Genomic DNA, 26,935 nt, shown 5'->3' with positions numbered 1-26,935 from the left:
TATAACATGCAAGTTAACAGTCAAATTAATGACTGTTCCAGTGACGTTTTAGTTGTGGGTGGAGTTTTCAGACGGTCCCTTACGCACCATATGTGAATAACCAACGAATATCGAACCTAAAACTAACTTTACTCCGCAGTTAAACGTAACCTATTGAATGTGTGGTTATTTTCGTCATCTAATTTAAAACAAAGAGAGCAGGTTTATGTGTAGGACTATCTGATCAATCTGAGTTTTGGATAATATGGTAAAGAATGTAATATTAACTGAGACGAGTTCATCTGAACAATGCAGAGAACTTTTATTCTGTCTCACAGCATTGAAGAAGACGACGGTGCAGATTGACCAATCAGAAGACAGGGGCGTTTCAGGCCACACCCATATGTGCGTATCAAATATTCAAGCCATATATTAGTGAAATCAAATAATCAAAACGCAGTTTCCCGTGAATGTTTTTTTTCCAATGTCCTATTTTTAACTTGAGCATTAAATCGAAATGACGAAAAACAAGTCAGTATTTGTTTTATTGCTTATTGTATATTGCTTTTTGTAAACAAATAATGAAATAAGTCGTTTTTATTTTTTATGATTTTGAATTCCTGATTGAATATAAAATGAACGAATGATACACGGATTTTTTCATGGTTTTACAAAAAAACAAATATATAGATTTATTTTTTTTGCCAAGAATCAGTTGTTTACTTGCTCTCGCCCCGCCCCCTCCTCCTGACGTCACCTGAAGTCGTGTCCACGCTCGGTGGGAGTGACGTCAGAGCAGGAGTGAACGAGAGAGGATGCAGGAGGCCGCGGAGCAGCAGCGGAGCTCGAGTGACGGCGCGTCCGCCAGAGAAGCGGGAGTCCCGGGCAGCGGAGGCGGATCAGGGCCCGGAGGTGGTGCTGAGGGCGAGCGGGACAGAGATCGGGCAACTTTCGAGTGTAATATCTGCCTGGACACCGCCCGAGACGCGGTCATCAGCCTGTGCGGACACCTCTTCTGGTACAACCAATAACCGATCGATCACTTATCAATACATTTACAAACGCAGTCATTATCACAACAGCAGTAGCAGGCCGGAACAACATTAAAAACACAACAACATGTCTGCTGTACTGTAGTAACACAGACACAATATGTGAAAGAAAATGATTGATTGATAGTTTTACTTGATTGACATTAGAAAGAGTAGTAACAAAGCATAGTTTTAACCCATGGTTACTAAAGTGTATTAACTAGAGTAAAATGGGGACCAACGCTGTTATTAAGCACTATAAAGGACCTAATGTTAATAGCATGGTGAATTTTGTAAGTGGCAGTTTGACTTGATTGACAGGGAAAACTCTGATGATGTCATTAATGTTGCTGCTGCTTCTAAACTTTAGCTTATTGTTGTCATGATGCACTGAACTAAAATATTGTGTTTTATCAGCCTGTTTAACCCTTGTGCGACCTTCGGGACATTTTTGTCTTTTTCATTTTTGTTTTTTCTATTCTTTTGGCTGTGTTAATGCCAACGGTATAAAGTTTGCCAAAGGTGTGTATTATTTGGGGAATTTTGAGATTTCAACCTCAGTTCCTATAATACACTGTGTACACAAAACACTCAGGACCTTCAGGACAAAAATGTCCCCATTGAAATGCATTAAAGCTGCAATATTTGATCCCAGTGCCATTAAAGCATAAAATCATGAATTCTATGATATTATGCTTTCATTCTGGAGCCCTGTCTTCAAAATTTACATTTTTAATATTTTCCACCAGATGGCGCCATTTTTCTCATGTTTGGCCTATGGAGCAAATACATGCTTTTTCCCTATTTTCTGTTTGCTGTATTATAGAGCACTGCAGGCCAATTGAATAAATGATGCAGATAAAATTGTGTGTGTGTGTTGGTATGGATGTCAGAGTGTGTTTTGTATGTGTGTATTGAGAAATATGTGTGTATGTGTAAAAAACTACAGTGGCATTATGTAAACAAACTGGCATTTAAAGGGTTAAAATCCTGAAAATGAATGAATATTTGGTAGTTATGATCAGGACTGATGTTAGTTTAAAAAAATTAGCTCATTGGGGGCCTGGGTAGCTCAGCGAATATTGATGCTGACTACCACCCCTAGAGTTGTGAGTTCGAATCCAGGGCATGCTGAGTGACTCCAGCCAGGTCTCCTAAGCAACCAAATTGGCCCGGTTGCTAGGGAGGGTAGAGTCACATGGGGTAACCTCCTCGTGGTCGCCATAATGTGGTTCTCGCTCTCAGTGGGGCGTGTGGTGAGTTGTGTGTGGATGCCGCAGAGAATAGCGTGGGCCTCCACGCGCGCTACGTCTCCGCGGTAACGCGCTCAACAAGCCACGTGATAAGATGCGCGGATTGACGGTCTCAGACGCGGAGGCAACTGAGATTCGTCCTCCGCCACCCGGATTGAGGCGAGTCACTACACCACCACGAGGACTTGTGGCGTAAATAAAAATAATATGAAAATAATATGAATATATAATATTATTATGGCAGTTTTTTGACAGGGACATTTTTGTCCTCTAAGGACCTCTGAGTAACTTTTTTAAATTGACACACAAGGGTTAAACACTGGTTTAAGTCTGTAATTACTAAATCCAACTGAAGCTTTGATAAACTGACACAAAATTTCACATAATGTGCAGTCAGCTAGTCATTATAGCAAAATATTTCAGCTGATTGTACATTATCTTGCTCATTAGATCAGCTACTTAACAAATGAATAAATACACGGCCATATTGATTTGATATTAAACATATTATGTTTCTGGGGTGCTGTTAGCGAGTGATTATCAGGTTAAAGAGAGATTACAGCAGGACTGAGGGCTTTAAAGCTTGTTGTAGTGAACGAGTAAGAATAGATAGACAGAAAACACTGACACACACTCTTTCTCCTTTGAGGATAAACAAAGATATGATCTGAAATCCTCTTCTGCATGTGACGTGCGTTTAGATTGCTATGAGCCATTATTTCAGTTGTAATCTTGTTTGTTTTGCAGATTCACAGGTGCTCGAGTCGTGTTTGTTACTATTGCTGATGGGACACACCTGTGTTTGTGATGTGCACATGACAGTTAAAGTCAACATAAAATCCAAATGTACCTTATTTACATGTTGTTCAGTTTGGAGGCCAACCCTGAAGGTCATTCCATGGCATCTCTATTGGATTCAGGTCTTTTGAAGTCATTCTGTAGTGGATTTACTTCGATGTTTTGGGTCATTGTCCTACTGGATCTCCCAATTTCTACTGAGCTTCAGCTGGTGCACAGTCACCCTGACAATATCCTGTAGGATATCTTGACAAATTTGGGAATTAATATTTCCCTTGATGATGGAAACTGTCCAGGCCCCGAAACAGCAAAGCAGCCCCAAATCATGATGCTCCCTCCACCGTACTTCACCATTGAGATGTTTACATGTTGGTATGCGGTGCCCTTTTTATGGCATACGTAGTGCTGTGTGTTCTTTGCAAACAATTCAACCTTAGTTTCATCAGTCCACAAAACATTTTACCAGTAGTGTTGTGGAGTGTCAAGGTGGTCTTTGGCAAACTTCAGGCACGCAGCAATGTTTTTGTTGGAAAGCAGTGACTTCCTTCATGATGTCCTGCCATGAACACCATGCCTGTTTAATGTTTTTCATAGAGTAGACACATGAACAGAGATGTTAACCAGTTCCAATGATTCCTTCAAGTCTTTATCTGTCACTCTAGGGTTCTTTATTACCTCACTGAGCATTCTGCGGTGTTCCCATTGAGTCATCTTGGCTGGACGGCCACTTCTAGTGAGAGTACCCATAGTACTAAATCATCTCCATTTATAGACAATTTATCTAACTGTGGACAGATGAATATCTAAGCTCTTCAAGATAACTTTGTAACCCTTTCCAGCTTTATGCATAGCAACTATTCTTGATCGTCGGTCTTCTCAGATCTCTTTTTTGCAAGGCATGGTCCATGTCAGCAGATGCTTCTTGTGAATAGGAAACTCAAAATGTTTGAGTGCTTTTTATAAGTCAAAATAGCTCTAACCCACACCTCCAATCTCGTTTCATTAATTGGATGCCAGGTTTAACAACTCCGGACACTAATTAGCTTTTTTATCGTCTTTAGCCTATGGGGTTCACTTACATTTTCCACAGCACTGTTAATGTTTAATGGGATGTGTTCAGTAAAGACATGAAAGATTATAATTGTTTGTGTGTTGTTAGCTTAAACACATTGTGTTTGTCTATTAGGGGTGTAACGGCACACAGAAGTCACGGTTTGGTACGTACCTCGGTTTTGGGGTCACGGTTCGATACGAGTTCGGGACAGCAGGAAAAAGCAACAAATCACAAATGCTAGGTTTATTTTCATTTATTTTGAACAGACAGTAGTGCAAATTACAGTTTGTTCCACCTAGTGGCATTTAGTCCCCCCTGAGGTGGTTGTTACAGTACAGCCTCCTTTAGTGTATTTTAAAAAAAATATGATTTAATTAATTATTCTTTTTATCCCAATGTGGAATTCCCAATTCCCAATGTGCTTTTAAGTCCTCGTGTTGTGTAGTGATTTGCCTCAGTCTGGGAGATGGAGGACGAATCCCAGTTGCCTCCACGTCTGAGATCATCAACCCGCGCATCTTATCACGTGGCTTGTTGAGCGCGTTGCCACGGAGACATGGCGCGTGTGGAGGCTTCATGCCATCCACCGTGGCAACCATGCCCAACTCACCACACGCCCCACCAAGAACGAACCACATTATAGCGATCACGAGGAGGTTACCCCATGTGACTCTACCCTCCCTAGCAACCGGGCCAATTTGGTTGCTTAGGAGACCTGGTTGGAGTCACTCAGTGGTAGCCAGTGTCTTTGCCACTGAGCTACCCAGGCCCCCCTCCTTTAGTGTATTAAGCACTAAGCAGTAAACAGAATGCACTCTTGTATAGGCCATATTTTTTTGTAGGGTTGATAAAAAAAACAAAAGGTATTTGGTCACAATCAGCTACAAAACTGAAAAGCATCTCTTGTGTTATAAATGTACAAAATAAATAGAATAATGAAAAATAAAACTCGTACATTAGGAGAAGCCATTCTTGTTTTGGGTTGGTGTATAGAAGGTCTCTTCTTCTTCTGCTCTTTTTCCTGTTGTGGTGGTTAGCAAACAGCGGTGCATTACCGCACTTGTGTATTCTTTGTCTGACTGCATGCTCCGAACCGTGACTCTTTGGGACGAATACATGTACCGTTACACCCCTATTGTCTATACTTGTGACTTTGATGAAGATAAGATCACATTTTATGACCAATTAATGCAGAAAACCAGCTAATTCCAAAGGGGTCACACACTTTTTCTTGCCACTGTACCTCAAAAATAACATCAACTCAAATCCATGTGGTAGTTGTAGCCCTTATGTAGCAATTTGTAAATGACTTCACATTCAAGGTATGAAATCTTAGCCATCTAAGAACTCATTTCAAATATGTGGAACCACTTTCATGATTGAATCAAGTTTGGCCAAAGAGTTATTTTTTTGAGTGAGAAGTGACTGTAATTTGTGTTTTCATTTAGCTGAAGATTAGCATGCTAACTCTCTCTCTCTCTCTCTCTCTCTCCATTCAGTTGGCCATGTCTTCATCAGGTGAGTCCATTTTTAAGATTTCTGTCATTTTTGTGTAATTTCCAGCACATCTCAAATTCTGTATTGTGTTTAAATAGAATTCTGTGCTGGAAATGATGCTGATGGAAGTGACATTTTTAACCTTTTTCAAATAAAATGACCGACTGTTTTGTCTTGCTGAGAATAATTTCAATGTTAACATCGGAAATACACACAATAAAATCATATTTTCACCATTTTTTGCTCGGTTTGGCAAAATTACAGCCTGATTGGAAATTACACCCAATAAAAATATTTTTATAAAATGCACATTTGAAAAATACCAAAAATATATGAACAGGTTGAAAGTTTCCAATTCAGTTTAAATGAGACGTTCATATAAAAAAAAAAGTTGAAATCTGTTACCTGGGACATGAAAGTGCCCAAAGTGAAAGAAACACCCGTATATATGTTACTTGTAGTCCACACTTATAACAGAGAGATTTTAAAGCATCTGTAACACTTTATTGATTACTGATAATTATTATCTTATGGCAGATACAGTATAATAAATCTAAACTGTTCTGTCTTTTCATAAATATAAAAATACCTCCATACTAAATGAAACAGTATTAAAACATTATAATGTACAGTAGAAATGAAGGGTTTAGTACTTTGCATATCTGCAATAGAAAGAGCATGACATATCTGCTGCCAATATCAGTCTAATCATATGATGAGTTATAGTTACAGATATCTATTGAATCTCCTGATGTCATAGTGCTGTAGAGGGTGATATGTCTGCATTTGTATATTTCAGTGGTTGGAGACGCGGCCCAGCAGACAGCAGTGTCCCGTGTGTAAAGCAGGAATCAGCAGAGATAAAGTCATTCCACTGTACGGCCGCGGCAGCACCAGCCAAGAGGATCCCAGGTACAGGAGGGAATACTAGCGTACCGCATACTGCCAACTACTTATGTCAAACAGTATGTGGGATGCATCAATAAACATTTCAAACTGTAGTGTACAGGGCTCGACATTAAGCAATGGCATGTGCTTGTCCGGAGACAAAAACATCTTTTTTTTCCATGAAATAAAAGTGAATTGAGACTGAAACAAACATCTGTAGGTGAGTAATGATGACAGATTTTTTGGTAGCACTTTACACTATAGTTCATTAACATTAGATAATGCATTTAGCTATCATGAACTAACAATGAACAATATTTTACAGCATTTAAACCAAATTTTCATTCTCTTTGAGAGTACAAGTCAATTCTCACCAGTTGCATTAAAAACGGCTGTTTAATATTGACAAAATGCATTGAAAATGTGAACCGATAAAATCCTGAGAGAACCTCGCTGCTAAATCAGTTATGTTGTATATTCAAAACAGATATGCATATTTGGGGCCTGGGTATCTCAGCGAGTATTGACGCTGACTATCACCCCTGGAGTCGCGAGTTCGAATCCAGGGCGTGCTGAGTGCCTCCAGCCAGGTCTCCTAAGCAACCAAATTGGCCCGGTTGCTAGGGAGGGTAGAGTCACATGGAGTAACCTCCTCGTGGTCGCGATTAGTGGTTCTCGCTCTCAATGGGGCGTGTGGTAAGTTGTGTGTGGATCGCGGAGAGTAGCATGAGCCTCCACATGCCGTGAGTCTCCGCGGTGTCATGCACAACGAGTCACGTGATAAGATGCGCAGATTGACGGTCTCAGAAGCGGAGGCAACTGAGACTTGTCCTCCGCCACCCGGATTGAGGTGAGTAACCGTGCCACCATGAGGACCTACTAAGTAGTGGGAATTGGGCATTCCAAATTGGGAGAAAAAGATATGCATATTAAAGATAGATAATATTTTAATTGTGTGTTGATGTATACTTATTAAAATTGACTGATTCGCATGGCAGAGAAAATACCTCAGATACATCAGATGGAGCTCTAGAAAGATGAGAGATGTAACGGGTGCATAAATCTGTTTTAAGCGTTTCTCTTCACTCTACAGATGGGATTATTCCACAAAGTGTTTTTTGCAATTTCTCCCTTTCTTGTTGTATTATGAGGCAGTGCCATGATGTGACGAGACAAAATGAGATCTCTCCAACAGTGTGCGCTTGCATTATAAACATGAGCAATAGTTGTATCGCATCGCTCGCTTATAGAGACGTGGTACAACACCATTCACATGTCCAATTAACATGTTCATACCCATTTATATGTGTAAAATCTAAAGTTCAGTAGATATGCGCTTCCCCACTGCGCGCACTCACAAACTGTTGAACACTGCACCACGAGTGAAGGCGAGAGCGAGAGATGGCGACGCGATAGAGGGAATTCCCTGCATTTTGAAAGTGAAACATGCGGGAATTATTACAATTGTGCTCAATCCCCGCAATCCTGCACTATTGAGTTAACATTCGTTATTGAGGTTTATAACTTGCCCGTTCAAAATTGCACTTGTCCCGGACAAGCGTTAATGTCGAGGCCTGGTGAGTACATTGTTGGCACGTGACCTCTTTACAAAACATTTATCATCCAAGAATCAAATTAAGTTAGCATTTTTAGTCCAATATTTACATTGTGTTTCTTGAGAATGTTTTAGTTTTTTAGTCAGTTGTGTACTTTGAAAAAATGGCTAATATTTGTGTGTGTGGGTGTGTTACAGATTGAAAACGCCACCACGACCTCAGGGTCAAAGAACAGAGCCGGAGAGCAGAGGGGTGAGTTATCAACACATGAAAATATATCTGAAATGACACTGATTATGACTGTCTCTCGCTCTTCTCTCTGCAGGCGTTTCAGGGTTTTGGTGATACAGGGTTTCACATGTCGTTTGGAATCGGTGCTTTTCCGTTTGGCTTTTTCACCACTGTCTTTAATACCAATGACCCGTTTCACAGACCAGGTTAGTACTCCAGCACCACATTCATACAAAGTCGGTATTCTATAGACCAGGGGTCGGCAACCTATAGTACACGGAGGGGTAATCACTGGCACGCCAGCAACGGTGAGAGAGGTGTAGACTATTTTATGTATATAAATTCTGCACCTGCATTCCAATCTACATCTTGATGTAATCCTTCCTCATGATTACGCAGCGTGTTTTCATCAGCTGAATGGGAGACTAACACTATTAAAGTGTGACGAGACTTGCGCTCTGCGTGCAAGCCATTCGTGCATCATGAGCCGGCAGCGCGAGTAAACGTGCCCGCTTTGCTCCGGTCATGCTGCATGGATCACAGCCTACATTCAGTGTTTGATTAGTTTCTTTTTGCATTCAGAACAACACGTGATGTAATAAGGAAAACACCACTATTAATCCATGAGATTTCCAACCCAGCATACAGGAACACCCTCCTTAAACCATAGTCACACTCAAAACTACATTAAACAATTAAAAGAGAAAACATAAAAATCTGAGTCCATTCAAAATATAAATTAAACCTGGAAATAAAGCTTTAGGATTTTGCAGGTGTGTTTCACCAAAAAGGGCTAAATAGTTGATCAGATTGTGATGCGCGAATGGCTTGCACACGCAGCGTGAGTCTCGTCACACTTTAATAGTGTTAGTCTCCCATTCAGCTGATGAAAACACGCTGCGTGATCATGAGGAAGGATTACATCAAGATGTAGATTGGAATGCAGGTGCGAAAAATGTCATATAAATAAAATCGGCACAGCCATTGACCAGGAAAATAAAAAAATGGCACTCCATGTCAAAAAGGTTGCCGACCCCCGCTATAGACTATCTATAGCACAATGAAGTCAGAAGCACAGCGTAGCAAAAATGCAATTAAAGCAATAAAATAATACCTATTTTATATAGATATATATATATATACAGTGCATTCAGTAAGTATTCAGACCACTTAATTTTTTCCACATTTTGTTATGTTGCAGCCTTATGCTAAAATGCTTTAAATATTTTTCTCACATCAATCTACACTCCATACCCCATAATGACAAAGCAAAAACCAGATTTTTTATAACTGCAAATTTATTAAAAAGAAAAAGCTGAAATATCACATTGACATAAGTATTCAAACTCTTAACTCAGTACTTAGTTGAAGCACCTTTGGCAGCGATTACAGCCTCAAGACTTTTTGGGTATAATGCGACAAGCTTTGCACACCTGGATTTGGGGATTTTCTGCCATTCTTCTGTGCAGATCCTCTCAAGCTCTGTCAGGTTGGATGGGGACCTTCGGGCAACAGCCATTTTCAGATCTCTCCAGAGATGTTCGATTGGGTTCAAGTCCGGGCTTTGGCTGGGCCACTCAAGGACATTCACAGAGTTGTCCCGTAGCCACTCTTGCATTGTCTTGTCGGTGTCTTAGGGTCATTGTCCTGTTGGAAGATGAATCTTAGCGCTCTGGACCATGTTTTCATTAAGGATATCTCTGTATTTTACTGCGTTCAGATTTCTTTCAACCCTGACCAGTCCCCCAGTCCCTGCCGCTGAAAAACACCCCCACAGCATGATGCTTCCACCACCGTGCTTCACCATGGGATGGTATTGCGCAGGTGATGAGCAGTGCCTTGTTTCCTCCAGACATGACGCTTGGAATTGAGGCCAAACAGTTCAATCTTCATTTCATCAGACCAGAGAATCTTGTTTCTCACAGTCTGAGAGTCCTTTAGATGCTTTTTTATGTGTCTTGCACTGAGGAGAGGCTTCCGTCTGGTCACTCTGCCATAAAGCCCAGATCGGTGGAGTGTTGCAGTGATGGTCGTCCTTCTGCAAGTTTCTCTCATCTCCACACATGATCTCTGGAGCTCAACCAGAGTAACCATCGGGTTTTTGGTCACCTATCGTACCAAGGCCCTTCTCCCTCGATTGCTCAGTTTGCCTGGCGGCCAGCTCTAGGAAGAGTCCTAGTTGTTCCAAAGTTCTTCCATTTAAAAATTGTGGAGGCCACTGTGCTCTTGGGAACCTTTTTTTGTAGCCTTCCCCAGATCTGTGCCTCGACACAATCCTGTCTCTGAGCTCTGCAGGCAGTTCCTCTGACCTCATGGCTTGGTTTTTGCTCTGATATGCATTTTCAGCTGTGAGACCTTATATAGACAGATGTGTGCCTTCCCAAATCATGTCCAGTCAATTTGCCACAGGATGCCAACATCTCAAAGATGATCCAGAGAAATGGGATGCACCTGAGCTAAATTTCAAGTATCATAGAAAAGGGTCTGAATACTTATGTCATTGTGATATTTCAGTTTTTTTCTTTTTAATAAATTTGCAAAGTAAACAAAAATCTGGTTTTTGTTTTGTCATTATGGGGTATGGAGTGCAGACTGATGTGAAAAAAATTATAATTTAAAGCATTTTAGCATAAGGCTGCATCACAACAAAATCTGAAAAAAATTAAAGAGTCTGAATTCTTTCTGAATGCACTGTGTGTGTGTGTGTGTGTATATGTGTGTGTGTGTGTATGTTAGGGCTGTCGATTTAACCCGTTAATTTAGTGTGATTCATTATATGAAATATAACGTGCAAAATTTTACGGAGTTAATTGATCATCGTGGCAATTAACGATCAATTAATTGTTAACGTTAATACCGCAAAACACACGTGGAGGACTCCAAATAATAATAAAACATAAAACGAGTCCTATATCGACATAACCTGAAAGGCTGCTCCGCAAGGAAGAAGCCACTGCTCCAAAACCGCCATAAAAAAGCCAGACTACAGTTTGCAAGTGCACATGGGGACAAAGATCTTACTTTTTGGAGAAATGTCCTCTGGTCAAATGAAACAAAAATTGAACTGTTTGACCATAATGACCATCGTTATGTTTGGGGGAAAAAGGGTGAGGCTCGCAAGCCGAAGAACACCATCCCAACCGTGAAGCATGGGGGTGGCAGCATCATGTTGTGGGGGTGCTTTGCTGCAGGAGGGACTGGTGCACTTCACAAAACAGATGGCATCATGAGGAAGGAAAATGATGTGGATATATTGAAGCATCATCTCAAGACATCAGCCATGAAGTTAAAGCTCAGTTGCAAATGGGTCTTCCAAATGGACAATGACCCCAAGCATACCTCCAAAGTTGTGGCAAAATGGCTTAAGGACAACAAAGTCAAGGTATTGGAGTGGCCATCACAAAGCCCTGACCTCAATCTGATAGAAAATTTGTGGGCAGAACTGAAAAAGCGTGTGTGAGCAAGGAGGCCTACAAACCTGACTCAGTTACACCAGTTCTGTCTGGAGGAATGTGACAAAATTCCAGCAACTTATTGTGAGAAGCTTGTGGAAGGATACACAAAACATTTGACCCGAGTTAAACAATTTAAAGGGAATTCTACCAAATACTCACAAAGTGTATGTAAACTTCTGACCCACTGGGAATGTGATGAAAGATATAAAGGCTGAAATAAATCATTCTCTCTACTATTATTCTGACATTTCACATTCTTAAAATAAAGTAGGGATCCTAACTGACCTAAGACAGGGGATGTTTCCTACGATTAAATGTCAGGAATTGTAAAAAAATAAAATGTATTTGGCTAAGGTGTATGTAAACGTCTGACTTCAACTGTACCATTACTTATAGGAGGTGATCATCTTTCAAACGAGCCCACACACAAGATAATCAGATGCATATATCATTAGATAATCCACATGAAGCACAATGTTTCATATGGCCACCAGGAGATGGCGCCAAATACATGACACAGACTCAATGATGACTCAAATGACACAGAATGAAACTCATTCTGTGAAATCTCATTACTAAAATCATGTCTGCATGCTATGTAAACCTTTAGTCATTGTTGTGTTTGCATGTGTAATTAGTTTTTATGTACAATTTTTATGTTTTATTTGTTTGGAGAGGCTTTTGGACACTATGATAAATAATTTTTGTAATGTTATAACTTTTGATTGCTTTGTCCTATAAACATAAAATTTTACTCAGTTACAGGTGACATGATTAGGAACAAAAGTAGTTTTTTGGAGCCACCTTATTTACACCCAGAGATATATATAATGTAAAATCAGAAAAATAAGAAAATCAATTTGGCAATTTTTTTTTTTTTGTTTTACGTTTTCTTTAAAATTATACCAAACACTTGACCCTCTTTTTTTAATTTTTTTTTTATTTATTTTTTATTATAAGTCTTTAATTTTGGGTATGCCACTGAAACCATAAATCTTTAAAAACACCTTTAGAGGGGGCCTGGGTAGCTCAGTGGTAAAATACGCTGGCTACCACCCCTGGAGTTCGCTAGCTCGCTAGTTCGAATCCCAGGGCGTGCTGAGTGACTCCAGCCAGGTCTCCTAAGCAACCAAATTGGCCTGGTTGCTAGGGAGGGTAGAGTCACATGGGGTAACCTCCTCGTGGTCACTATAATGTGGTTTGTTCTCGGTGGGGCGCATGGTGAATTGAGCGTGGTTGCCGCAGTGGATGGCGTGAAGCCTCCACACGCGCTGTGTCTCCGTGGCAACGCGCTCAACAAGCCACGTGATAAGATGCACGGGTTGACTGTCTCAGACGCAGACGCAACTAGGATTCGTCCTCCGCCACCTGGATTGAGGCGAGTTACTATGCCACCACGAGGACTTAGAGCGCATTGGGAATTGGGCATTCCAAAGTGGGAGAAAAAGGGGAAAAATCCCCCCCCCCCCAAAAAAAAAACACCTTTAGAGCTTAAAGGATTAAATTGTTATATAATAAATTATCTTCATTTGGAGGCCTTTCTCAGTAAATATTTAGATGCTAAACATTTTAATTGATTGACAGGCCTAATATAAATATATAAAACTACACATAGCAGTAGCTGAAACTCTGAATTGCTCACACAAAATTCACCCTAAAGAAAAAAAAATAGATAGAAAATTTAAAATATCCTAAAAATCTAGATTTGTATAGTCAGTGGCTTCCTAAAAATACTTTCAAGCTGAAAAAATAATATTACTCCATTTTATTATTGTCCACTCATAATGTTAGTCGGTTTAGTTTTCCACCGTCTCTCAGACACTTACAATTAAACACTGTTTTACAACTGTACCTTTAAGACTCGATTATGATTGGCTCACCTCACTGTCCTGGTGTAGATTCATCAGGGCAAGTCAAGTAGGGGAAATGTGCTTAATTCTCATGAAAATGATGTAATGTTCGTTTTGCAAAATATAATTGTATTTCTTTTGATTTTGGGGTGAAATAAGACCTGCTCATGTTCTTGACAATTGTGAGATTCACTCTGTTGAGAATAATAAGTTTAATTCTATATGATATTTAAGCTGCTTATTCTTATTTGTTTTGTGTGTTTGTTTAGATCCCCATTATGTGGCAGATCACCAAGGCAACGGAAATGCAAACAACTGGCAGGACTCGCTCTTCCTCTTCCTCGCCATCTTCTTTTTTTTCTGGATGTTGAGTGTGTGAGATGATGGACACACACACACACACACACACACACACACACACACACACACACAAAAGTGGACCCTTGTTTGATTGAAGCAGATGTAAAATGTGCTTTCAGTGTAAGATACATTCACTCACCATCGTTATCTGTCTGTCTGCACACGTACATGTATACACACAAACACACACGGCGCGCAGGTTGAACTGTTGCTGGTATCAGTGTTGAGGATTAGAGAGAGACAGTATTAATGACTGCTGTCAATAAATTAAACACTACATGAGTTTATTCAAAGGAGAAATATGAGCTCTGTTATTAAAGGAATAAAAGGTCTGTCATTATTTACTCACTCATCATTAATTACTTCTAGTGGTCAGCGGTTTTGAAATGACATGAAGGTGAGTGAATAATACAAATTTTCTTTTTTGGGTTCTTGAGAAGTTATTAAACATTCACTGCTCTCTTTAGCGAACTGTTTTCATGCCAAAGAAATTCTGAAACTCTTAGAGAAAGATGCAGACAGAATGTGATGTAGTTAGGACAGACACATTTATTTAGATACTCTTGAAAGAGATTTGCCTAGAAATGTACGTTTTGGTGTGGTCTTACTAAAACACGTTCGGGCCATTGCACTGTGCTTTCCAAAATGGGAATAAGTTTGATATTTGATAAACAGTTATTTACTAACGCTCTGAGGGACTTTTCTCATATCGTCTCTTATTACTTATTAACTTTTCTTAGAATTAATTCTGACTGCTTTACTAAATCACATTTCTTAAGTCATTAACTTACTCTTTTATGGTTGTATTCATGAAATCTCAAGGAGAAAGTTCTTAGGAGAAGTTTTAAGAATCTTGCTATAAGCGTTGACGATTTAAGAAAAAAACAGATTTGTGGGAATACAAAATGTAAATTTTTTTCTTAAGTTAGAAAATATAAAAAATAACTAAACATTCTTAAAACAAGAGAAATCTACTTTAGAAGCAAAATGACAAATATTTTGTCTTTTTTTCAGAGAAATATTTAAAAAAATGAGTAATGTTTATGCTTAAAAAATAAAAAACTCTTTGTCAAAGGACAATGGGGGAAAAAAACTTGATTCAAAGGGAAAACAAGTTTATTTTTCTGACCCACTTGGCAAAATGTTTTTTCTTGTTTTAAGCATAAACTCCACCAAATTTTGTTCAATTTCTCTGAAACTAATACTTAATATCTTTGTCATTCTGCTTCTCAAGGAATTGTTTCTTAAGGATGTTTATGTATTTTTGCTTGGTAAGAAAAATGATTTTTTGCATTGAAGAATTTTATTCTTAAAGTGATAATTCACCCAAAAATGTAAATTCAGTCATTGTTTAAACTTAACTCACCCCTGTGTTGTTATAACCCTATATGACTTTTTCTGAACACAAAGGGAGAAATTGTGAATAAATGTTGTGTTCAGTGATGTCATACAATGGCAGTTTATGGTGACCACCTCTTCAAGCTTCAAAAGAACACAAAAGTATAATTCAGAAGTCTAATAAATTATTCCATGAGACTCATGATTGTTATGAAAGCATACGATAAGATTTGGTGAGAAACAAACTGAAATCTAATGTATTATTTAGTGAAAATGTTCACTGACCGTTGATCTCCTGTGTGCGTTCATGATAGGACACGAGAGCAACAGTTCACACAGCCCCCTCATGACATTGGGGCGTTCAAGTGAAAACTCGTTTTGTTTATCTAAAAACAGGTCCTCCACAGCAATAGTGACAACAGAACACAACACAACTGCACACAAAACAGAGAACAGAACTTACTAAACATGTCTGAAGAGTTTGTGGTCGAAGAACTGATGCATTTCTATGCCCAGCCTTATTTTTTTTAATGCCGTATTCGGAAATCAAACAGAAACATAGAGAAGCTACAGGCAGCCACAGTCCCACCGTGTCCTAACCTGACGGCAAACGACACATGATAAAAGGTATATTTTCTATAGTAAGAGTTTTTGTCCTAACCAGCAGTGACGAGCGACGGGACATTCTATCGATCGCTTGTTTTCTATTTTCGGCATCACGCGGGTAACTCCGTCTGCTGTGAATTGGCACCAGTCCAAAAACTTTCACAAAAAATAAATAAATAAATAAATAAGGCTGGGCATAGAAATGCATCAATTATTTGACTACAAACTCTTCAGACATGTTTAGTAAGTTCTGTTCTCTGTTTTGTGTGCAGTTGTGTTGTGTTCTGTTGTCACTATCGCTGTGGAGGACCTGTTTTTAGATAAACAAAACGAGTTTTTGCTTGAATGCCCCAATGTCTGAACTGTTGCTCTCGTGACCTATCATGAACACACACAGGAGATCAACGGTCAGTGAATATTTTCACTAAATAATACATTCGATTTCAGTTTGTTTCTCACCAAATCTTATCATATGCTTTCATAACAATCATGAGTCTCATGGAATAATTTATTAGACTTCTGAATTATACTTTTGTGTTCTTTTGAAGCTTGAAGAGGTGGTCACCATAAACTGCCATTGTATGACATCACTGAACACAACATTTTTTTTCACAATTTCTCCCTTTGTGTTCAGAAAAAGAAAGAACGTCACAGGGGTGAGTAAACAATGATTGAGTTTAGGCACATTTCCTGTCCTAAAATTGGTTTCATTTTCTTTATGCAAAATATTTCTTTTGATTTTTAAATGAAATAGACATGAGTGATTAACCCATCAATAAGTTAGATCATATTTGCAGTGTTCTGTAAATGCATCTTCCGTAAGAGTCTACAGTGTTGTGTGTCATATTCCGAGTTGTTTTGAGAAATGTCCCAAAGATGCACACTAGTCATAATGAAGCTAAACTTGAGCAGTTTCCTGGACCTAGAGTTCTGGTTTAGACCAGATTCTCTTAACAGAGAGTTTTACGTCTCGCCACACTTATACATTATATGGCGTTATAACTTTCTAATCACCAGATAATGAATAAACACAATTCACACATGTTAAATTATCAAATATGCAGCCACATGGTTGCCATATTTTTGTCATGTCCTGTAAGATTTTAATTATGGAACTTAAACAGTCAAATTTAAGTGAACACCACTCCAGTCAAGTTATCATGATAATGGATAATGTTATATATTTATATATATTTCTCACAGGGGCAAGTGTTTTCTGGAGCGTTAGCTGCTTGTGTGTATGTGGGTGTATATACAGTATGTGTATAAATGGATATTGTAAATGATGTTTTTAAGCATATCTCATTTATTGGCTTTGAGGTTGATTGACAGCTGGGAGGTGGTCTGTAATTCTGTTGGTATTAACTGTGTTTGTCAACGTAACAAACATCCTGTGAAAAAGAATACTTGTTTCCTATTGCTGCAGCGTGATTGCTTTGGACCTGTTGATTAAAGTGAGCCAAAAGATGTTTTATTATGTCATAATGCAGGTCGTGTTGATTGACATCTGCTGGGCGTGGCCACAAAGTGGGTGGGATTTAGTCATGATGAATTTTACTGGGTGACTTTGGTTGACATTTCTCGTTTGTCTTTTCCCTGTTTGCGTATCACTGTTTAATCAAACTATATGTTTGTAATTAAAGTCTTTTTGCCATAAAAAGTCTTTTGGTAGATAATTATTGTGCAAATGGGCAGAAACTAAAGTGGGTGTGGCCTGTTCTCTGGCACTTGATAAATAAACATTTAATACGATGAGTGATTTTTTTATTTTTTATTTTTTTTTAAACAGTTTCTCCTAAAATGTACTCAAAAAATGTGGCAATAAAATATGTACAGATAATCTTTATACAGTGTATTAAAAAAAGATCACTTGGTGCAATTTAATGTTTTAGCAAATGAAAGTACCAAATATCACACACCACTTTCGTGCTGTTTGTTCAAGTAAGATAAAATAAGATAAATAAATGTGAATGAAGTAAAGACCGATGTTCAATGGACAACAGGGTCTAAAGACATAATTTTGGGTCCCGCCCGGACCCCGTGCATCTGATTGTTTATTGCTGGTATAATGGGAGCCAGCTGATAGATAGCTGTGAATATGTATAAACCTCACTCTCCTGACCTCAAGAGGTGCACTAGCGACTGACGCTAGAGGCTGTAGCCTTTAGCCTCCTTGTTAGCGCACCCGCCTCCCATGCCGGAGATGCCGGTTTGAGTCCCGTACGGAGCAAGTAGAACAGGAGTGTCACAATGGTGCCGTGACCCGGATGGGAGTGAGGTTTAGGGGGGTGAGTGTAACGGGAGCCAGCTGATTGATATAAACTGATTGTATAAACCTCACTCTCCTGACCTCGAGGTGCACTAGCGACTGACGCTAGAGGCTTCAGCCTCCTTGTTAGCGCACCCGCCTCCCATGCCAGAGACGCCGGTTTGAGTCCCGTATGGAGCGGGTAGAACAGGAGTGTCACAATGGTGCCGTGACCCGGATGGGAGTGAGGTTTAGGGGGGTGAGTGTAACGGGAGCCAGCTGATTGATATAAACTGATTGTATAAACCTCACTCTCCTGACCTCGAGGTGCACTAGCGACTGACGCTAGAGGCTTCAGCCTCCTTGTTAGCGCACCCGCCTCCCATGCCAGAGACGCCGGTTTGAGTCCTGTATGGAGCGAGTAGAACAGGAGTGTCACAATGGTGCCGTGACCCGGATGGGAGTGAGGTTTAGGGGGGTGAGTGTAACGGGAGCCAGCTGATTGATAGCTGTGTAATGTGTATAAACCTCACTCTCCTGACCTCAAGAGGTGCACTAGCGACTGACACTAGAGGCTGTAGCCTTTAGCCTCCTTGTTAGCGCACCCGCCTCCCATGCCGGAGACGCCAGTTCGAGTCCCGTACGGAGCAGGTAGAACAGGAGCGCTTAATAAAACTCTATGACATGAAGTTGTGAACATTTGCTTTGATAGAAAATAAAATGGAGAATAAAACTGATTTTAAAAGCATCTGATCATGGATTTGCTGTGATCTGTATGTTGAGTTTAAAGTGACTGTGCTTGAGAGTGTGAAGACTTTCATCATCATCATCTTCAGCCTGTCTTTGGCTGTTTGTTTTTCTTGTTCAAGATCTTCATCAGGTTTTTGGACATGAAATATGGTTTCTGTGGACTGCCGTCGTTCCGCTCCAGATCCTCCACTGAATGACAGACAACAACAACAGTCATGTGATGAACTCTAAAAGACCTCAGATTTACTGTAAATGATGTAAATCAACAGTGTGTGTAAATATGTGTTACTTACAGAAACACAGGAAGAGTGTGTCAACGCCCATGTTATAAACACTGAAGAATCCGTGAGCAATGAGGTACGCACCAAATACAACAGTCTGTAATAACACACACAATTACATTAGTGCACACTTACATCTCTTTCAACACTAAATACTCAATATAAACACTTTCTATCTTGATGCAAAACATTTTTCCATTTCCATTGCCTGAAAGAGAGGGGAATAATACAGGAAAACCAAAACTATGATAATAAAAAATAATAATTGTCAAAAAAACAAACATACTTATTTTTACTAAAGTAACACCATGATTAATTTGTGGTACATGTATGTTTTTTAACCCTTTAAGCTCTGAAGGTGTTTTTAAAGATTTCCTGTTCGAGTACGAGTACGATACTTATGTTTTTTCTATTTTTTCTGCATTCCATATCAAGAGTTTTATCAATTTTACCATCAAAATGGTGTTTAAATAAATTTAATCATTAAAACTATGAAAACAGAACAATTAATTTTCAACATAATATTGTATAATTTTTATCAAATGAAGTGCTCTTATGCAGAACCTCGCAGAACAATCCAAAATACAACATGGGAGTTATTTTTGTCAAATAAATTGCTGCGTAACAAGATACTGCTTAAATATAATAATTACTCTTGATTTATTATTAGTAGTAGTAGTAGTATTAGAGTGCATATTACATAACTATACAGTAGTGATATATTTCTGTCGTACTTTTTTCCATTTAAACTTTTATTTTGGCAGAAGCTTTTATTTTGAAGCCCTTTACGTTTGTGTGTTTTTGAGAGTAGCTTCTCCTGAAAAGCCGGTCACTACGTGACAAAGTGATTATTAATCCGCAAAAGGGTATTTAATTAATTAAATATGTAGTCTGTATGTGCCTCGCACTACAAAGTGAATTAGCGCTCTGCTCACTGTCATCTGATGCAAACAGAGCGCTCGATTCTCATGATGATGGTGTTTTCCGTGTTTGAGTCGAGGATCTCTAAAAGGTGTGAGAACTTTGTGTCTTTATATCAGCATTACACCGGCTCCACACATTCAAACACCCACATTTGAAGTGTGCAGCACATGCAAACTATATACTTATCTCGTTAAATCGCAGTCTTTGCGGCTAAATAATCTCACTAGTACGTGACGTCCACGTGACGTGATTTTAATTTGTGCGTTGAATGTTTTTTTTACCAGCACGAGTACAAGTGCATGAGCACGGTATCAGTATCAGGGCATCCCTAATAAATACATGAAGGAAAGGAGACCAAGGGGCATTTTGACATTTCTAAATAAAAACACAACGTTTATAAAAACCAAACATACGACTGTACGTGAATCAGTTCATGCCTAACAAACACTGTAATGAATCTAAATGTTCAGAAGTGAATCAGGAGTGAATGTGAATCTCACTATGATGGGCATCCAGTAGTAGTTAAGAGCGGCGGTTTCAAACGTGGTTCCTGGAGCCTCAATTCTGCCGGAGAAGAAGAAGAAAGCCAGCACGCCTGAGGAGAGACCGGAGAGAGATCAGTTCAGAAATCTGCTGTTTGTGTTTGTGTTCTTCAGTGTGACGAGAACTTTAACATCTCTCACCAACTCCACCAACAACCAGCAGCTTCCCGAAGAACAGCAGAAGATCCGTCACTTTATCCAGCACCACAACTCTGAAGAAACAACAGATGAACATCAGACAACAGGAAACAAGTGCTCGTCAAATTTTGCTCCTAATAAAGTTTGTTCAAAAGTTAGTGTAGTTGTTAACCAAGTGGACAAAAGTGTGAGTGAAGAGCTTGAGATGAAATATGAGACAAAACAGAAAAATCAAGAGAAATATCAAATATTTTTATTGGCCGTCATTTCCAATCATGCTGTAATTTTGCCAAATAATGCGTAAAAATATGATTTAATTGTGTGTATTTAGGACACATAAAATGTTATTTAAGAAATTAGCCATATCAAGACAAAGGAGTCGGTCATTTTTTAGCTTAAAAATGTCATTTCCATCAGCATAATTTCTATTACAGAATTCTGTTAAACACAATAGAGAATTTGATGTGCTGGAAATGACACAATGACATAAATCTCCTGTGATACATGAACATAGACTGTCAACCATTTTTGCATTTACAGAAAAATGTTTTAAGACGACTTTACATTTTCTATTTGAAGAAACATCCATAACAAAAAAAATCAGATCAAGGTGTAACATTTTAATTGTTTTTATTATTATTATTATTATTATTATTTTACTATATATTTAATTATTTCATATATTTTTTTCATTTTTTTTTTATTATTATTTAATTTATTTTTTTTCCATTTAATTTAATTCAAATAATGCAAAAAAGTGTGAAAATATGATTTAACTGTGTGTATTTAGATACATCAAATGTTAGCTATGAAATTAGTCTTAACAAGACAAAGGGGTCAATCATTTTATTTAAAAAAATTTAAAATGTCATTTCCATCCACGTCATTTCCAGCACAGAATTCTGTTCAACACAATACAGAATTTGAGATGTGTCTTGGTAATGACACACACATGACAAATCTCACGTGATGCATGAACACACAGTCAACAATTTTGCATTTACAGAAATTATTTTTAAGACGACTTTTTCTAGTTGAAGAAACTTCCATTAAAAAAAATCAGATCACGGTGTAACATTTTAATTGTTTTTATTATTATTATTATTATTGTTTACTATGTATTTATTTATTTTATTTCTTTTTAATTACATTTTATTTCATTTTTCTTATTGATCTTTTTTCATATATTTGATTTGATTTCATTTTATTATTTATATTTAATTTATTTTTATTTTATTTCAAATTATGCAACAACAAACAAAAGTGTGAAAATATTATTTAATTGTGTGTATTTAGGATACATAAAATGTTAGCTATGAAATAGGCCGAGTCAATCATTTTATTTTAAAAAAAGGTTAAAAACGTCATTTCCATCAGCATCATTTCCAGCACAGAATTCTGTTCAACACAAAACAGAATTTGAGATGTGCTGGAAATGACACAAAAATGACACTGTTGAACACTATTAGTATACAAATTAAGTCAACTAGTGAGAGTATGAAAACTGTTTTAACCAGACTTTACTTTCTAGAAGTTTACATTGCTAAAAGCAGAGATGGGCAGTATCGAGTAATTTTGTAATATTCTAAACCCACAAAAATAAACCAATATTAAAGGGGTCATGACATGAGGAATCAAATTTTCCTTGATCTTTTGACATATAAGAGGTCATTATAAAAACATACTGTAAGTTTCAGAACTCAAAACTTCCTCCTCACTGCAGAAAGAGCATTTGTTGAAACCAAGCTGCCAAAACGAATCGTTCTCTACTTCCTCCACATTGTGATGTCACACTGTGGTTCATTTGCATCTGACCGCATCCACAACAACACGTCAATGCCTACTTTACCTGTAATCACTTCCGAAGCCCCGCCCATTAACAGTGAACAGTAAGATGGCAAGAAGAGAGAACATGTCAATCAAGAGCAGAGAGCCAATCAGAAAAGTGGGCGTGTACTGTCAAGTCTTAAAGGAGAAGTAGCACCAAAACAGTGCATTTCTGACAGAGGGTGGAAAATGGTCATGTTTTACAATTATATAATGTTTTTTTGAGCAAAAAAAACTTTACTAATATTAAAAGTGAACCTTAAGGAACATATTAAAGTAATAAAAAAAAAAAAAGGCAAGTTATGACTCCTTTAACTCTTTTGCTACATCTGAAATACTTTGACATGTCCAAACTTCAGGTTGATCATGAGCTCACCTCACAATATTCCTCATGAGCAGGGAGAAAGCATTCTTAGCCGACACACAGAAGTTTTTCCCGTATATGGCAATCTATAAACCAAACAGAGAAACATTTACATTTAATAAATAGATTCTAGAAAATAGAAAGTTTATGTATTTGGTATTGAGAGTGTTTATATGCATGTAATGAGAAGGTTTACGTACCATGATGTAAGCGTTTCTGTTGATAAACTTGATGAACTTCTCCAGACACCAGAAACAGCATTTGAGACAACACATGATGAACCGCGTGCACGGGTTCTGAACATCTTCACACACATAAACACGGCTCTTTTAAATCAGTGCTTCTAGAAACATCTACTTTTGGATTAAACCTCAGAGTATGGTACAGTAGAGATGATCTCTTACCTCTAAACTTGTGGTCCAGATACTCCAGAATGATCCTGACGAGCTGAACCAGCGTGAGAATCAGAGCGCCAAACGCCAGTGACCCCACGTGATACCTAAAAATATCAATAAATATGGTAACGTAGGGGCCTGGGTATCTCAGCGAGTATTGACGCTGACTGCCACACCTGGAGTCACGAGTTCGAATCCAGGGCGTGAGTGACTCCAGCCAGGTCTCCTAAGCAACCAAATTAGCCCGGTTGCTAGGGAGGGTAGAGTCACATGGGGTAACCTCCTCGTGGTCACTATAATGTGGTTCTCGCTCTCGGTGGGGTGCGTGGTGAGTTTTGTGTGGATGCCGCGGAGAATAGCGTGAAGCCTCCACACATGCTACATCTCCACGGTAACGTGGCAACGCGCTCAACAAGCCACGTGATAAGATGCGCGGATTGACGGTCTCAGACGCGGAGGCAACTGAGATTTGTCCTCCACCACCTGGATTGAGGCGAGTCACTACGCCACCGCGAGGACTTAGAGCGCATTGGGAATTGGGCATTCCAAATTGGGGAGAAAATAAAAATAATAAAAAATAAATAAATATGGTAACGCCAATAATAAATACAAAAATAATATTGACCAGAAATATCCCAGCATATTGATCATGATCCAAACAAATCCCACCCTACATTTCCTGTTAAATATTCTATTTAACCCTGAAATACATCGTATTACGGACGTACAGTGTGTTTCAAATGCCCTTTTAAATTTTAAGGTTTGTGAGCAAGAACTGAACCAGTTAAAAACATCCGATATATTGACCACTGATCACTTTCAGGTCGTTTCTGTGGCAATTCGTCGTCTTACCGTAGGGCTCTCATGAAGGACTGTATCAGAGGGAATGTTGGGATATCTGCAGGTTTACTGAAGGCCCAGTAATACGATCCAAAGGCTCCGGCCAGTGTACAGTGACCCAGAGCAATGACGAAATTAGCACACCACAGGAACGCCACCACGTTATAGATCTGCAGGTTAAAGAGATTCTTCTGGAACAGACCCTCTGTGTTATAATTAATAAACACACAGCGAGCAGATGGACACGTGGGGTACCGAGTGCTGTTAAACATCTGCAGAAAGAGAGAGAAAAAGAGGTTTAGGAACAGAACTCTGCAACCCACAGTCATTTTATAGCTCTATACTCTTGCTGTATGTCTACAGTTTTCTCACTTTTGTCTGTTTGGATAAGGACTTTTAGGAAGATATAAGTCTATCAAGTATCCTGAGCTATGAAAGAGCAACATCTGAGAAATAAAAAGTTAATTGTGTGTGTGTTTATCACCTCAGGGTTGCAGGTCTCATTGGCGCCTATGGTGGTGCAGTCACCCTCACTGGCGTTTAGTGCCACAACCTTGTACACGGGCCCACCTGACGTAGCCAGATATCTACACACATGCTCAGTTAAAGAAATCATACAAAGAATCTAGCTAGACATTGTTAACATGTTGTAACATGCTCATGTGTGTTGCTAGCCTGTTTTAGCATGTAGCTTGGCATTGCTAGCATGTTTTTAAGCGTTGCTGACATGCTTTAGCATGTCCCTAGGAGTTCCTAGCTTGTTGCTAGGTGTTACTAGCATGTAGCTATACGTTGCTAGCATGTTACTGTGTGTTACTACCATGTTTTAGCATGTTGTTAGACGTTGCTTACGTTTGTAGGTGTTGCTAGCATGCTAGCATGTAGCTAGGCATTGCTAGCATGTTTTAGCATGTCCTTAGGCATTGCTAGTCTGTTGCTAGGTATTGGTAGCATGTTCTGCATGTAGCTGGGCATTGCTAGCATGTTGTAGGTGTTGGAAAATGTGTGTAACTGTCAGGAAATAATGCCACAATGTAAAAATTCTTAAAGGCCCTAAAAAAAAAGAGAAGAATATAATCTCAGAATGATATTCTGAGATGTGGGTTGACGCTGTTTTGGTGGCATGAGGGGGACCTACACAATATTAGGCAGGTGGTTTTAATGTTGTGGCTGATCGGTGTATTCTAGCATGTTACTAGGCATTGCAGTCTTTTTTTTTTGTTGCGTTGCAATGATGAGAATTTTGAGATAAAATGTGCGTAACTGTCATGAAACGGTCACAATGTAAAAATCTTAATGGCCCTAAAAATAGGTTTAATTTATCTACAGTATATACAAAATATAATTTCTTTTCAATTTGGAGTAAAATAGGAGCAGAACATTTTCTTGATGGGTTTTGAATGAGAATGAGCCTTTTATTCATTCGGCAGATAGTTTTATTAAAAGTGACTTACAGAGCATTCAAGCTTTACATTTTATCAGTACTTACACACCCTGGGGAAATAAACATATGGACATATAAACAGACACACACACACACACACACACACACACACACACACACACACACACACACACACACAAACAGACACACAAACACACACACTCGCACACACACACACACACACACTAACACACACACACACACACACTCACTCACTAACACACACCCACACACACACTCACTCACTAACACATACCCACACACACACTCACTCACTAACACTCACCCACACACACACTCACTCACTAACACACACCCACACACACACTCACTCACTGTAACACACACTCACTCACTGTAACACACACTCACTCACTGTAACACACACTCACTCACTGTAACACACACTCACTCACTGTAACACACACACACACACACACTGTAACACACACACTGTAACACACACACTCTCTCACAGTAACACACACTCTCTCACAGTAACACACACACACACTGTAACACACACACACACTGTAACACACACACACACTGTAACACACACACTCTCTCACAGTAACACACACACTCTCTCACAGTAACACACACACTGTAACACACACACTGTAACACACACACTGTAACACACACACTCTCTCACAGTAACACACACACACTCTCTCACAGTAACACACACAGTAACACACAAACACACACAGGTAAAGGATACAATGCTGTAATGCCCCAGTACGACACACACACCAACAACAGCACAAATGTGATGACGGGGTAGAAAAGCGTCGACATCATGTGACCCAACGCTCTGCAAACATAAACACATCTCCATTACTCAGTATACAACATTTTTACAACTCACTCTCAGAGAGCATAAAAACATCAAATCTTTCTCATGTTTACATGTTTCTGTTTCACCTTCACAGGAAAACCTGAAATCATCTACATTTAGGAGCAGCCAACAGTCCCCACAATTCAAACAGCATAATTAACAGATTAAATCAGGATTCATGTCATTTCTCATGCAGAATGGTTTCAGTGTGGGTCAGGTTTAGGGGTACAGTACAATACTTGTAATCAGGGTGTGATTTGTTGAAAAGCCCTCGGCTTTAATTATCATCCGTGTGTCTGAAGATGATAATCATAATGTCAGAAGATACCATAAAAGATGCGCTTCACAACTAAGATAACGTATGGATGGATGCATGTTTTTCTCAAGCATTAAATGCAATTAAGTGTTTATTTACTCATGTAAAAGTGAAACAAACCAGCAT

At 38.9% G+C, this 26,935-nt stretch overlaps 2 protein-coding genes across 2 annotated transcripts in view; one reads left to right on the top strand and one right to left on the bottom strand.

Moving 5' to 3' along the window:
- The first annotated feature begins 428 nt into the window (after positions 1–428).
- Positions 429–15,547, top strand: rnf5 (ring finger protein 5). The gene is made up of 6 exons (XM_051670994.1): positions 429–997; positions 5,615–5,633; positions 6,412–6,524; positions 8,254–8,308; positions 8,382–8,493; positions 13,862–15,547. Exons 1-6 carry the CDS (start codon positions 795–797, stop codon positions 13,969–13,971), a joined length of 612 nt encoding a protein of 203 aa, XP_051526954.1. The 5' UTR covers positions 429–794; the 3' UTR covers positions 13,972–15,547.
- Positions 15,548–17,650: 2,103 nt separating this feature from the next.
- The window catches only part of LOC127425231 (choline transporter-like protein 4), a 33,634-nt gene continuing 24,349 nt past the window's right edge, over positions 17,651–26,935 (bottom strand). The window contains exons 13-22 of the mRNA XM_051670971.1: positions 26,377–26,469; positions 24,690–24,792; positions 24,218–24,477; positions 23,375–23,469; positions 23,171–23,274; positions 22,983–23,056; positions 20,783–20,853; positions 20,600–20,694; positions 19,188–19,272; positions 17,651–19,083 (exon numbers count right to left, since the gene is read on the bottom strand). Of these exons, the coding sequence (XP_051526931.1) occupies positions 18,977–19,083; positions 19,188–19,272; positions 20,600–20,694; positions 20,783–20,853; positions 22,983–23,056; positions 23,171–23,274; positions 23,375–23,469; positions 24,218–24,477; positions 24,690–24,792; positions 26,377–26,469 (1,087 nt within the window). The 3' untranslated portion in view covers positions 17,651–18,976. The remainder of the gene's footprint in view (positions 19,084–19,187; positions 19,273–20,599; positions 20,695–20,782; positions 20,854–22,982; positions 23,057–23,170; positions 23,275–23,374; positions 23,470–24,217; positions 24,478–24,689; positions 24,793–26,376; positions 26,470–26,935) is intronic.

The sequence above is a fragment of the Myxocyprinus asiaticus genome, chromosome 34 (assembly GCF_019703515.2).
Source record: "Myxocyprinus asiaticus isolate MX2 ecotype Aquarium Trade chromosome 34, UBuf_Myxa_2, whole genome shotgun sequence".
Classification (NCBI taxonomy): Eukaryota; Metazoa; Chordata; class Actinopteri; order Cypriniformes; family Catostomidae; genus Myxocyprinus; species Myxocyprinus asiaticus.
This window is presented reverse-complemented; position numbering and strand designations above follow the sequence as displayed.